This window comes from Lutra lutra, chromosome 4 (assembly GCF_902655055.1).
Source record: "Lutra lutra chromosome 4, mLutLut1.2, whole genome shotgun sequence".
In the NCBI taxonomy this organism is placed as follows: domain Eukaryota; kingdom Metazoa; phylum Chordata; class Mammalia; order Carnivora; family Mustelidae; genus Lutra; species Lutra lutra.
In genome coordinates this window covers 192,090,007-192,103,144 of record NC_062281.1, presented here as the reverse complement: position 1 = coordinate 192,103,144, position 13,138 = coordinate 192,090,007, and the positions used below count along the sequence as shown (strand labels likewise).

The window sequence follows — 13,138 nt, the reverse complement described above, 5'->3', positions numbered from 1 at the left end:
GAGAAGAGGAAATGAGATGTCCTGAGATGGGGGCATACTTGGGGTACAGGACCCTTGGGGCAGCGGTGGCTCAGGGAAACTCTCAGGGGGCTTCAAGGGCCATCATGCTGGCTGGGCCAATCACCATGGCTGAGGTGATCATGGGGTGACCGTCACTCAGCCAGTGTTTGCTGAGCACCTACAGTGTATGGCCCAGCGTGGGGAATACACCTGAAAACCACAGAGAAGCACCTCCTGACCTCCCAACAGCCTTTCCCTGCCGTAACATCCATGCTGGGCCCTGCCCGTGCCACCCGCAGCCCCCGGCCCCCTTTCCTGCCATCTGTCTCCCACGTTCCTGCTGTGACCTGTCCCTGCTGCCCTTTGCCCAGAACGCCCCACCGCTCCTCCCTGGCTGCTGGCCTCCAGGAAACACTTTTCTTTCACACAGTCCGCATCGTCGTTCCTACACGCCTCTCCCCCCTCGCTGCAGGCCTGGGGATCTTGGGTCCCTGCAGGCCCGGTGGCGGGAAGAACGCCACCAGGGCTTTACGGACGCCGCCACCTGGTGGTCAGGACCAGGAGTGGCCTCTTCTGCGGTGTGAAGCACAGCAGAGCCCGGGCAAAAAGAAGAGTAGCAGGGGCGACCTGGGCCAGACAGCTGGCGGACAGGCACACAGAAGATATCAGCTCTTAGAGACCGTGCCCGCCACAGGCTGGAGGGTCTTCTAAGAAGGGCATTAAGGTTCTGCTTTTAGTCTAATTCACTACATTGGGTGTCCACACTGCAGGGGTTCAAGAGAGGCCACTACGGTGAAGCAGATGCCCTCTCCCGACCCAAACATCCAATGGGGCAGACCAGGGCCAGAGCCAGAGCCAGAGGGGCTGTGAGATCCCAGAGCAGGCTCAGGTGGTCAGGGGGTGGCAGGATCAAGAGAAACTTAAGAGGGTCACTTCAGATGCCCCAGTAGTGACCAGCTCCGTGAATGGGGCCAAAGGCCCTTCTCTCTGGTCACCCAGGCCTACGACTCAACAGCACACCCGGTCGGTGCAGTGAGGAGCCCTCCCCTGTGGGGGCCTGTTCATTCTCGGTCAGCAAACATTTGCAAAGCAAGTGCCTTCCACACCTGGAACCCCGGTCGGGGTCGGGGGATGCGGGCACAGCTTCTGCAGCCTGGGTCCCTAATATGCCAGAAGGAAACAATTACCCAAGACTTGCAAGTTGTTCTTGGCGAAGACCGCCACCAGAAAAGCCGCCCTGGGTCAGAGATCCGGACTCTGGAAGGCAAGCTGCCAGAGCCCCCCGGGGCAGCCAGGGACCCAGTGAGGGGACACCACAGATACGGAGACCTCTACAGGCCAGAACTGCAGGACAGAGAACCAGGGAGGTGGGCAAGCCCCATGGTGAAGCACTTGCCGTTCCCGGGCCACGGGCTTCAGCCACAAGAGACACTGCAGCTCCGACAGCCTGCCTCCCGCAGCCTCCAGAGCTCACTTTCTCCAGCAGCCCGAGGCGGCCCGTTGGACAGCCAGCCCCACGGCCACCTCCCCCCGCAGGCTTGTCTGCGGAGTCGCCCTGGGTGGGAGGCAGGGAGGCCCAGGGTCCCTCTGCCCCTTGATGTCTCCACAGCTCAGAGGTCTAGTGTAGGACAGATACTTCCACTTCCACTGGTCCTGGGGCCTGTGGCTTGACCCCAGCTGTCTGGTCTAACTGGTCTCCTTGGGATTCCACAGCTTTTGAGTCCAGGAGCCGAGTGGGTTGGCCGGGAGAGGCCGAGGGTGGCCGCTAAAGTCTGTGCTGGTGCTGGATCACGCCGCTCAGGCTCCCATGAGCTTCTGGGCAGAAGCCCTCCAGCCCTGCCCGTCCCTCGTCAGCCCTGACTGCACCTGCACGTGTTCGGCTCCGCGTTCCTGGCATTTGAGGGTCTTGTAACTCCGTGTCAGCGTGGGAGGTCACTGCTGATGCTGTCGTGCGTCCCTGCCCCGTGCATAAGTGGCCTCAGTTTGCACAGGTGGTGCCTCGCTGAGCTGCCTGGTTCACCTGAACTTACCACAGGTATTTGTCAACACGGCGACCACGCACCTAGCCCTGCCACGTGCCATTTTCGTAGCTCACGCTTCTCAGCTCCCTAACCAGAGGAGCTGCAGAGCCACCAGGCCCTCAGCCCAAGCTGAGGGTCCACCCACGGGGACACCAATGCCCATTCATCCAGGTGGTGAGAGGCGAGGGCACAGCCAGGGCCACAGTGGCTTCATCCTCCCCATGGGTCCCCATGGGTCCAGCAGCTGATGGCCACTGCTGCAGGCTCTCCCCCTCAAAGGCGGCATGGCAGGGCAGGGACAATGGCCACAGTTGTCCACACCTGACAAACGACTACGGCCTGAGCAGCTCTGATCCAAGGGTCTTTCCGCAGCATAAATCTAAGTACCCATTCACAGACACTGCAGCCTGATCCTTCAGCCTGTCTGGAACTTGTAGTTCGTAGGTCTATGCCTGCCAAACGCTACTGTCACTGAGAGCACGCTCTAGGTAAGAAACCGGCAAAGGTGACTCTGGCCGCTCACCCTTCCCTCTGCACCCCCTGCCACTCCCGCCTTGCCTTCTCATCCATGATCCAGAATGACCATCATTTGTGCCCCCTATGCCTACTCTGGCAGACTCCTCGACTCCATCCCCCCTAACCACCCAAGTTGCTGAGCAGGATGCCTGCTGTCAGAGAACACAGACCTGCCTCTAGGGCCATCAGTGTGTACGCCCCTCAGGGTCCTCTGCTTGGCAGAACTGCCCCGCCCTCAATTAAGCAGGGACATGAGCCACTCCCCAGGCCTTTCCCACCACCAGGCAGTCAGCCTGGTTTGAGGGCAGTTCATCAACAGGGTTGCTCTTGCTCTGTCTCCCAGGGCATCTGGAAACCCATATTCCAAATGGAAAGGCGAGCATATAAACTTGCAGCGGTAGTCTTGAAAATGCCCTTGGCAGTCTCCGAAAGCTGAGCTGGAATCCGTTCTGCTGCCTGCTGCCCCTCACAGCCACATCCACACCCTCCCCGGCCATCAGCTGCCTCGCGCGAGTGGAGGGCAGCTCTGAGGGTGGGCTGACGCGCTGGCAGGGCAGAGAGGGGATGGGTGGAGGAGGCCACCGCACTGGTGGGCAGCTTCAAACCTGTCCTCCAAGCAGGAAAGGAGCTATATGCCCATTCACCGTAGAGGGTCACAAATTAGAAGTGTGGGCGAGTGGCAGGGGGAGAAAGGAATCTGAGTAAGGAGAGGATGTCCTAGGTGCTAAAGTCCTCATCCCCCAGGCCCATTCTGCTGCTTGGGTATGCTCACTGCGGGTGCCGAGGTCGGAGCACCCCTGAGAGCACTCACGAGAGAAACCCTTCCTACCAGACACCACAGAGAAGGATCTTTCTGGAAGCTGCTTTGGAGGGTAGGGAAACAGTGAGCCGGAAACAGCGGAGACCCAAACTCTCCCCTCTGCCCCACCCCCAGCCTGGGGAACCTAGGTAGAGGCAGCAGCAAGATCTCCCCCCCGCCCCAGGAATGAGACACAGGCCACTGGTCCGCACCCAGCCGCTGCGGTGTAGCTTGGTTTTATTTATGTCCACAAATATCTCAAAAAAATTACAAAATACTCAAATGGAGAGAACACAGAAGTCACGATTTCTGGGTGTCTACTCTGTTTACACTGTGTTATCTCATGGCAAACTACTCATATATACATTTAGCTTCAAGATATATATAAACGTTGCGAACCAGAATGTAACTCCGCTCTGCTGCCGCAGCGGAGCGCGAAGCTCAATCCTGACAACATTCGACAAGACGCGTACAGGACACGGAGAAGCCAAACCAAACTTCAAACAAAAGGAAGGAAAATCCAAAAGGAAACCAAGGGGTCGGGCTTCAAAGACACCATGAAGGTCTGGGGCCTCCTGAACACACCGTAGCTGACCCAGTGAGGGTCTCAGGTCGAAGGTTCTTAAACGGCGGAATCTCAGTGCTTCACCTTGGGATGTGGGGGAGAACCGAAACCTAACGAGAAAACACCTTCAGACAGTCTTCAAGTAGAGACCGGCAAGTACTTCACTCTGTCTCTTCTTTGGAAAAATGGGTGACACAGAGAGGCGGTCAAGAAGGTCTAACTGAGTGGCAGGCACCGTGTTCCACCGAAAGGAAAACAAAGATGCGGAGGAGGTGGGGGCCTCGGGCTGGCCCTACCCCCGGAGGAAACAAGCGCCGCCTGCCCGCGCGCACCGAGTCTGGGGACACAGGGCTCCTTTGAGCTTGCCTCCCTCTAAGGAGCTGAAGTTAAGGCAGAAATGGAACGGGAGAAAATGAAAGAGGAAAACGACAAACATTTCCAGAATAGTCCCAGCAGACAAAACAATCCTGTCTGTCCCAACTGAAACCAGTTTAAGTAGAAACTGGAAATGCCCCCGATGCAGGTTTGAGTCCAAAACCCAAATCTGCCTGCTGGCTTCTGGGTCAACGCGCCAGCCTCTGGTCCGGCCCCCGAACTGAGCTCCAATCCTGGCCATACCCCACACCCCCGAGCCTCGGGCGCTCTGTCTTGTCTGGCAGTTCTCCGGTGGGACTACCACACGCAATGGCAGAAGCAGCCCTCAAGAGTCTGAAGGGGGAGAAACAGAGAAGACCACACCCAGATGGAAGGCCGAATCCCTGGGTGCAGACATCCCCAGGTCCCCCGCCCTGGAGAAAGCACACCATGCCCGCGACTCAGAAAGGAGAGGTGGGCGCTCTGCAGGCCAGCCGGGGCCCTCGGGCTGGCAGCTCCAGGTGGAAGGAAGCCTGCCTTCTCGTTCCACATTGGCAGCTGCGACTCCTGCTCCCACCCCCAGGAGGAACAGTGGGACTCAAATGCTGTCCCCATCTGATGTGGGTCACCGTGCATGGACCAGCTCCTGGGGGAGGTGCGCAGGCCGCCACACAACCGTGCCAACTCCGAGGCCTCCAGCTGCATGGCCAGAGGACCTGGCCTCCCCACAGGAGGACCCTAACGATGACACACACAGGGCAGGGTTTTTTTCCGAAAGATTCCTTTGGCAAGCGTGTGTGATGAGTTCTTTGCGGGGAATCGTGTTTTCTTAAATTTTCTAGAATGTTTATGAAATTGTCAGAGTATTTAAAAAGGCAGTTCATCCAGAACAACCAAACGTGTGTGCACAGAAACCTATAAGGGATTCTACAATCAGACACGCAGAAACATGTGCTTTCTACCCTGTGGAGACAAGGTGGACACTTAACTCCTGCACTCCTGGGACAAAAGAGAGGCTTCATCTAACCGTTACCTGCACTTCTGGCAAAGCCCAAGCTAGAAACACACGGAAGTGAAAATCAAGGCAGCAAAACAAAGCAACGGTCTGTAACACCGTCCCTGCAGACCCCGGGGTGCTCCCTGCTGCGACGGCACCACGTCCCAAGCCTCTGCCCGTTTGCAATTAGTAACGCCCATCTGTTCCCTTTAATTAAAGGGATAATTATATATAACTTTTTATTAAAAAATCAACTCTGTATTCTGTCAATAGCTGGTAGGAATTCACAATGAGTGACATGGCTGGAAAAAATAGATCAGAATAGTTTGTGGAAGAAAAAAAATGCCGTTCTAAAATTATTTATTTACAGACATAAAAAGCCATGCTGCAGAACTTTCTCAAATTATGAAGATCTCCTACAATGTATTAAAATAAAAGTTTTTTTTAAAAATTATAGCTCTTGGATTCCAAACTCATATGCCACCTATCTGCAAACCTCGCGGGTTCTGGAACACACATAACCGAGTGTGTCTGCACGCACAGTGAAGGGTGTGTACTGGATTCTAGCACCTACCAAGAAATCAAGGAAGGAAAAGAAAACTAAAGCCAAACCCCAAGATTGCAGGGAAAGTTTTCTGAATGTTCAGTCCAGTCCAGGACTCACTAAGTTTCTGGGGGACTGTCATGCAGGGAGACCCAAACCAGTCTCAAGGAATCCTCTCTACAAACAAACACTATTATGCTGATAACATTTTTAGTTGTGGGGTTTTTAAATATATAAAGAAATCTTTAGAAGATATTCTTTTTGCTTTTGTAGCTCATATTGTATGTAAAAAGTCCTGTTTCTCCCCCCAAGAATTGGGGTTTCCACAGCCAGCGCTAACAAATAAATAACTTATAACTGCTTGTCACCTTCTTTCTTCAGTCGACTAGAAAGTAAACAGAAAGAGAAAGTATTCAGCACCAGGCCCGGGCAGGTGGGTTAGGCATGCATGATGACCCTCCTTTGCCCCTCCCTCCCATCAAGATGGCTCTGTCCGAGTCCCCAGAGGCCAGAGGCCTGGGCCCGCAGAGCCACTGGGAGGGGGTCTGGCACTTGCTGATATGGCAGGAGCGCTGTGGACACCGCCAGGAGGGGCGATCGTTAGGCTGGGTCAGCGGCCCCCTGGTGGAGTACGTGGGAGCCCCGTGGTGGGGTATGGGGGAGCCTGGGCTCAGACGGAGAGCACCCCCACCCCGCCACGCTGGCCACTCCCCACCTCACCTGTAATAGTCCTCCTGACTTGGTAGGTGGCCACCATGCATGTGGGGGTGTCCGTGCAGCCACTGCTGCTCCATGGCCAGTCTCTGCAGCTCTGCTGACTGGGCGTGCATGGCCTGCAGCTGGTGGGCTGCAGACATGGGGGGTGGGATGGCCCCAGGCAGGTCTCGGGGGTAGGGGGTACCTGCCAAACACAGAAGAGCCTTCGATCCAGAAAGGCCAGGAGTGGCCAGGGAGTGAGGGGGCCGACAAGGCTGTCAGGTCAGGAGCCAGGCTCCTGAGAGGAGGAGCGAGGGACCTGGGCAGCAGAGCCCCCCCCCCACCCCCGACATGAGAGAGAGAGAGAGAGAGAAAGAGAGAGAGAGAAGGCCCAAAGTGCTCCCCCTGGGATCCCCGACCCTGGGGGGGTAGGGGAGGGGAAGACAGAATATACCCCCCCCCCAAGGTTTCAGGACTCGGCCTCTTACTGCTTCAGGAGCCCCACCCTGAGCCCTCAGCTGGGCTCCAGCGCCTCCGTCCCTCCTTCACATCACACTGTCCTTGTCCTGGCTCCAGGGATGCCCTTATACTGCTCCGCCCCAGCTCTCTGAGGGCAGAGGTCTGCCTGCCCGGCTCCCAGGAGGTGATGTGTTGAATATGCGGACGAATGACTGACCGAAGGGGACATCAGACACCAACCCAGCTCTCACACTGCCCCTCCTCCCCCAGGCGTGTTCTTACCAAAAACTGGATGACGAAGCATCTCGTGCTCATGGGGGGGCTGTCCAAGCAGAGGGTTGGGGAGAGTGCCAGGGGGGTAGGGAAAGCGAGCCAGGTGAGGACCAGCGGTCAGGGGGTCAACCAGCGGGTGCACTGGGCCTGCTGAGCCTGGAAGAGGGGAAGAGGTCCAGATTACAGGCGGAGCAGGGCTCTGGGGCTCCCTCCCTGTCCGCCCCCCTCGGCCATAATTACCAGTGACCTCCTCAACCACGGCCAGCTCCTGGCCACCAGGGCCACCAAGTCCTGACCCAAAGTGGCTGCCCCCTCCCCAACCTGCAGCAAAGTTCCAGAACGTAACACCGAGGTAAACTGACACACGATACTCTCTGCTCCTTCCCGAGCACCCCTACACGCAGTCTCCCCCACGCTGTTTTGTTGAGGACTTTGCTCAGCAGAGCCCACCCGGCCGAACACCTGAGGCCTGCCGTGCACCCGCCAGGTCCGCAGGGGACCCGGGGTCACTCTAGTCATGCTATAGCCAGCATGTCTCACCCCAGCTGTCGGCTGGACTGGCAACACTGCCCAGAGCCTCCTCCCTGGCCCTTCACCCACAGAACCCACAGGGGTCAGCGGAGTGGGAGTGGCCAGATGCCCTGTGCTGTGAGCAGGGAGGCGGCTCACTAAGCCCCACTCTCTCCTCCCAGGCCTGGGGCCCCTTCGCCCCGTCAAGCCTGCTCCACAGTTACCTTCCTGACCAGGCTTTCTTGTGGCTTTCTCACTGCAGCCTTGCTCCCAGCTCCCGTCCCCTCCCCCGGTTAGTTGTCCTCCCGAACCCTGACTGCTCTCCACACCCCGAGACGTGCTGGCCGACTGCCTGTGGGTTGGGATGGAAAAATGGACAGGCTTGCTGTCAGCATCTAAAACTGTGCCGGACGTACCCCAGGTGCTCTGTGACTGTCTGTCAAGCAGATGAATGTCGTATGGACGGATGACTGCCTATTCTCAAACAGCTGGTTGAGACACACCCACTGGTGACACCAGGGCTCAGACAGCCCATGCCGGGTGGCCTCAAGGCTCCAGGTGTGAGGACTGTGGAGTGAAAGTGACAGCTCCCGTGCTTCTCCAGAACCATCTGCCTGAACAGAGTCCAGGCTCCGGAAGCGGGGCTGGGTACGCAGAGAGTCAGGGGCCGCCCTAGCAGTCACCCTCCTCCCCAGCACGGGGGCAGGTCTGCCCACTCAGAAGTCCTGCATGTGGGCTGTGCCCTGCAGACACCATGGCAGGCCTTGGGCACATGGTACAGGCCCAGCTCCTCCCGCCCCATCCAGCGGGTCTGCGCAGCTGGAGACGGAGCAGGGACTCCGGCTGTGCCAGTCTCTGCCTTCGGCCCAGCTGGCCAGTTGACAGACCTTTGGGAGCTCATTCCCAGAGCAGAGAGCACTGGGTGGCCCTCACCAGACGAGCTAGAAGCCCAGGCCCTGTACCCCAAGAGGGAACAGGAGGACTGTTCCTTTAAGTTCTCACTGAAAGATACCCCAGGGCCTCCACCTAGGCTCCAACGCCCTGCCCCGCTCCTCAGGCCCCAGCTCCCGCCTTTATCGGGACTCAGTGAGCACAGGTCGCTTCCCACTCTCCCTGGCGCTGGAGGCCCAGGGCCAAGAACCCGAGCTTCCTCCAGGAGACTGCGAGCAAAGGGCCCCAGGGTGACTCAGCGTTCTGGAGAATTGAGGGGCTGGGCAGAGACAAAGGCTCCGGTGAGGGAGGCGGCGAGAGGACCCCAGACCGAGGCCGATTGCCCTCAGCTCCGGCAGGAAGGAAGGATTCCTTTCGAAAGAACCGCCTCTGCGTGCAGACAGCGGCTCCATCTCTGGCCTGCACCCTGTCACGCTAGAACTCAACCCACAGCGCCCTCCCAGCCCAGCCCCGCACCTTGGTGGAGGGGGTCCTGCTGGTGGAGGTGGAGGTGCGAGTGGATGTGGGAGTGCTGGTGGTGGTGCGGGGTCACGTTGAACATCTGCAGGCGGGCCAGAGGGTCGCTGGTCAGCGACGCCATGCGCTCGGCGTGGATCCGCTCGGCCGCCAGTCTATCAGGGTAGCTCATCTCGGGCCGCAGCTGGGGGCCCGCCAGGGCCAGTCTCTCCCTCTCCAGGGGGTTCAGGCCCGGGTGGAAAGAAGCGAAAGGGTGGGGGCCCGCCGTGGGGGGGATGGTGAGGGCGCTGTGCCGGGCGAAGTGCTCCATGGGGTTGGTGGCTGGGTGCAAGGGGTCCAGTTCCGGGGGCTTCACCTCGAAGCCTGGCTTCATCCTCTCCCGCAGCTCCCGCTCCCGGATCTCCCGCTCCCGGATCTCCCGCTCCCGGAGCTCCCGCTCCCGGATGGTGGGGTCCACATTGTAGAGGCTGGGCATGTGGTAGGCCAGCAGAGGGTCAGTGGGGTTGAGGGGCATGTAGAAGGGGTGGTTGCGGTTGGTGGGTGACATGACGTGGGGCCGAGCGTACTCGCTCAGAGTCCGAAGGGCAGGCGTGTCGGGCCCGATGTACGGAGGCACCGCGGCAATGGTGGTTGGTGGAGGCTCGAAGGATGGCCGTAGGTGGCCAGGACCACTGAGCTGGGGGTCGCTGAGGCGGCCTTCATGGGCCGAGCTGGACGCCTTCTGCTGAAGGAAGGGAAGGTTGTGAGGGGCAGGCACTCACTCTGCAGAGCCGAGCCCGGCCCTGCTGCTATCCCACACCCGCCAGCCAAGGTGGTCCGTCCGCCCCAACAAGAGCACACCCTGGCCACAGCCAGGGACAGGCATGGGCCGCGAGGACACAGTCCAGCCCCTGCTGAACGGTCTGCTTTGTGCCTGCAGCTTCCCTCGTGCCCTGGATGGGACTGGGCTGTGCACAGGAGAAAGTGAGCCGCAGAGCAGAGCTGGGGAGGGAACCCCCATGGCCTGGTGGATCCCCAACTCACGGCTGATCTCTCTGCCTCCCGCTCCCGCTCTCGTTCCCGCTCGCGCTCTTTCTCTTTCTCCTTCTCACGCTCCCGCTCCTCTCGTGCTTTCTGCTCAGCCTCCCGTTTGGCCTTTTCGATGGCCTCCTCCCTCTTCTTGGCCAGTTTGGATCCCGCCAGAGGCATGAAATACAGGTCTGTCCGCGCACACGAGTTGTAACCACGGTCCAGATGCTTGTAGAACCTAAAGAAGGCCACATCTCTCGCTGGGGCCCTGCCAAGGCCTCCGCCTGCCCCAGCTGCCCATCCTGTCCCTGCCCTGACTGTGCCCACATTCCTGGGAAGCCAGTACCTGGCTGACTGGCTGGCATGGCTGGGGGTGTCCACCACAGTGGGCTCGGGGGATGGGCTCCTAGGCGGGGGCGGTGGGCTCTCGGGCTCCTCAGCATCATCTAGAGCCTCTTCCTTGATCTGGACGGTGGGGAGTGGGCAGGCTGCCCCCCCGGGGCCGCTGCCTCCCGAAGACACAGCAGCAGAGCAGGGTGGCTGGGCCGAGGGGCCAGGTCCCGCGGGAGGGGTGGAGGTGGAGGAGCAGGTGGGAGGGGTGATGGAAGGAGGTCCCCCGGGGACAAAGGGGTGCTGAGCAAAGGGGGGCTGGGGGGGCACCTGGTGGAGGCCCGCTGGGGGGTGAGTGGCAGCAGCAGGAGGCAGGCTCTGGCTCTGGGTCAGCACCGGGGGCTGTGCAGGGGAGGAGGGCAGGGGCTGGCTCTGAGGCATGAGCTGCAGGGGAGGGGGATGGGCTGAGGGGGGATGGTGCGTGGACAGGGAGCTCAGAGGCTTCAGTGCTGGAGGGGGTGGGAGGTTGGCATTCATGGAGAAGGGCGAGGGCCCTGAGAGGTGAGGTGGGTGCTTGTGGGTTTGGGGGGCCGGCAGCTGGGGGATGGGAGTGGTGGGTGGGGGCTTGATGTGGGGCATGGCCAAGGGGGCTGGTGGCAGGGGTTGCTCCCGTGGGGGCTGCTGGGGCTGCAGGGCTGACTGCGAGGCTGTGGGCTGCAGGGAGGCATGAGGAAGAGCAGATGCTTGAGAGGCCTGGGGAGGGAGGCCAAAGGGCTGAGGGGGGCCTGGGTGCTGCAGCAGGGGCCCAGCCTGGAGGCTGTGAGGGCCACCTGGGCCCTGACTATGCAGCGGGGGCTGGCTGTGAGGTGGGGCAGAGGTCTGGCCAGCTGTCACGGTCAGAGGCTGGAGCGGGGGGTGCGGTGAGGGCAGCCGCTGTGGGTGCAGGGCAGGCGCCTGCTGGATATGAGCATGGGGAGCAGAAGCCACTGGAGCCTGTGGCTGGCTAGGGGGCTGGGAGGCTGAGGGCGAGCCCTGTGGAGGGCCTGCAGTGGCAGAGGGCGTGGGCCCTGGTGTGGGGAGCTGGGAGGCTCCCGGTGGGACAGTGGAGGGAGCTGGAGGGGCCGCACTGGGGGCCCCCTGCAAGGCTTGGGGCTGGGCCTGCAGCATCTGCTGCTGGGCCGAAGAGTCCGAGTCGCTCTCGTTGTCCTGGGGGCTGGGGATGCTGGGGGACGTGCTGCGATTGTCCTGGTCGATGTCTTTGGGGTCACTGCTGCCCTCATCGTTGACACTCCGGCTGTCCGAACTCTCTCCCTCGCCTTCCGATGGTGAGTTGGGCCGGCTGATCTCCTAGGGCCAGAGATGGGAGAGATGGATCTAGGACAGCAAAGGCTCTCACTGCCCTGCATTGCTAGCGCCTGGCACACAACATAGGTCTGTGCACACAAGGTGGCAAGCCTGGCCCCAGGGACCATAGGTACCCTCTGACCCGGCGAGTCTCGGAAACCACTCTAGGTCTCTCCCTAGGAGACGGGGCACTGCTAGGCCCCAGGGAGATCTGGGCTCAAGGCCTCTCAAGGGGTGTTAGCTGCCAGCTACAATCACAGTGGCTCAGATGCGCATCTCACCTGGGTTTTCGTCTTCTTGGAGCTGGTCCTGTCAGCCTCCTCGGTATCAGAGGCCACCTTCTCCCGCTGGCGCTTGGTGCTCTTAAGGGGTGATGAGGCTTCCTCCTTCACTTTCTGCAATGGAAAAGCCCAAGAGGAGCATCAGGACAAGGGAGGATGTCCCATCAGCCCCAAGGGGTAAATGATGGTTTGCTGACACCTTGCTCTGGAAGGGACTAGTTGAGGTCAGGAAAAACAAGTATCTGGGGGTGGAAATAACTTGGCTTTGGGGGAAGGGGCCTTTCCAATCACACCTTAGCCTTTGCCCCTGAGGCCTTGGGAAACTCAAGGCAGAGATAGTCCTCAAAGGTCAGTGCCGGGACCTGCACTGGACGCCATTTCTCCAGACCCTAGACCCCAGGCCGCGATCTGCAGCCCTAGTCTAGGGCAATGCTGATGCCCAGGGAGGCTCCAGGAACGACCTGCAGCCCCATATCCGAGGGAGCTGAACATCAACTCCAGCAACCTGGGCTTTAATGAGAGGGCAGGGCCGAGCAGGCCCCACTGCCCTGGGGGATGGGCACCTCACCTTGGCTGACTTCTTCACGGTCTCTGCTTTGCTATCATTGCTGGAGGTGCTGGCAGCACTGGGTGAGTTCCGGCCACTGGAGCGGATGTCTTCATTGATGGGTGAGGCGCGACCATCAGGGCTGGCTGGCTGCTTCTTCCGACCACTGCGCAGTGTAGACATCTGCCCACCCAAACCGGAGGCTGGTGAGACTAGAGCCCACCGCACGCACAGGATCCCCAGGAGCAGATCCTGCCACCGGCATGACGGCAGATACCAGGCTCCGGCAAGCAACAGGCGCCTCTGGCTGTCCCTCCCTGTGTGGGGGTCAGTACGGAACTAGGGGAGGAGGGGCTGAAAGGGCGGGTTCACACGGGAACGACAGCGATTCCTAAGCCCAAAGCACTCGTGTCCGGAGGCGGCCCGCTGCGGGGTAGCAACAAGCCGACCCCAGGGGTGGACGCCCGCGAGGGCCTCTGCTCCGCCG

At 60.2% G+C, this 13,138-nt stretch overlaps 1 protein-coding gene across 1 annotated transcript in view; it reads right to left on the bottom strand.

The window, feature by feature from the left end:
- Positions 1-3,556: 3,556 nt before the first annotated feature.
- Positions 3,557-13,138, bottom strand: part of RERE (arginine-glutamic acid dipeptide repeats) — a 445,015-nt gene continuing 435,433 nt past the window's right edge. The window contains 8 exon segments of the mRNA XM_047724025.1: positions 3,557-6,181; positions 6,517-6,697; positions 7,234-7,380; positions 9,142-9,862; positions 10,165-10,387; positions 10,496-11,826; positions 12,105-12,218; positions 12,673-12,834. Of these exon segments, the coding sequence (XP_047579981.1) occupies positions 6,148-6,181; positions 6,517-6,697; positions 7,234-7,380; positions 9,142-9,862; positions 10,165-10,387; positions 10,496-11,826; positions 12,105-12,218; positions 12,673-12,834 (2,913 nt within the window). The 3' untranslated portion in view covers positions 3,557-6,147.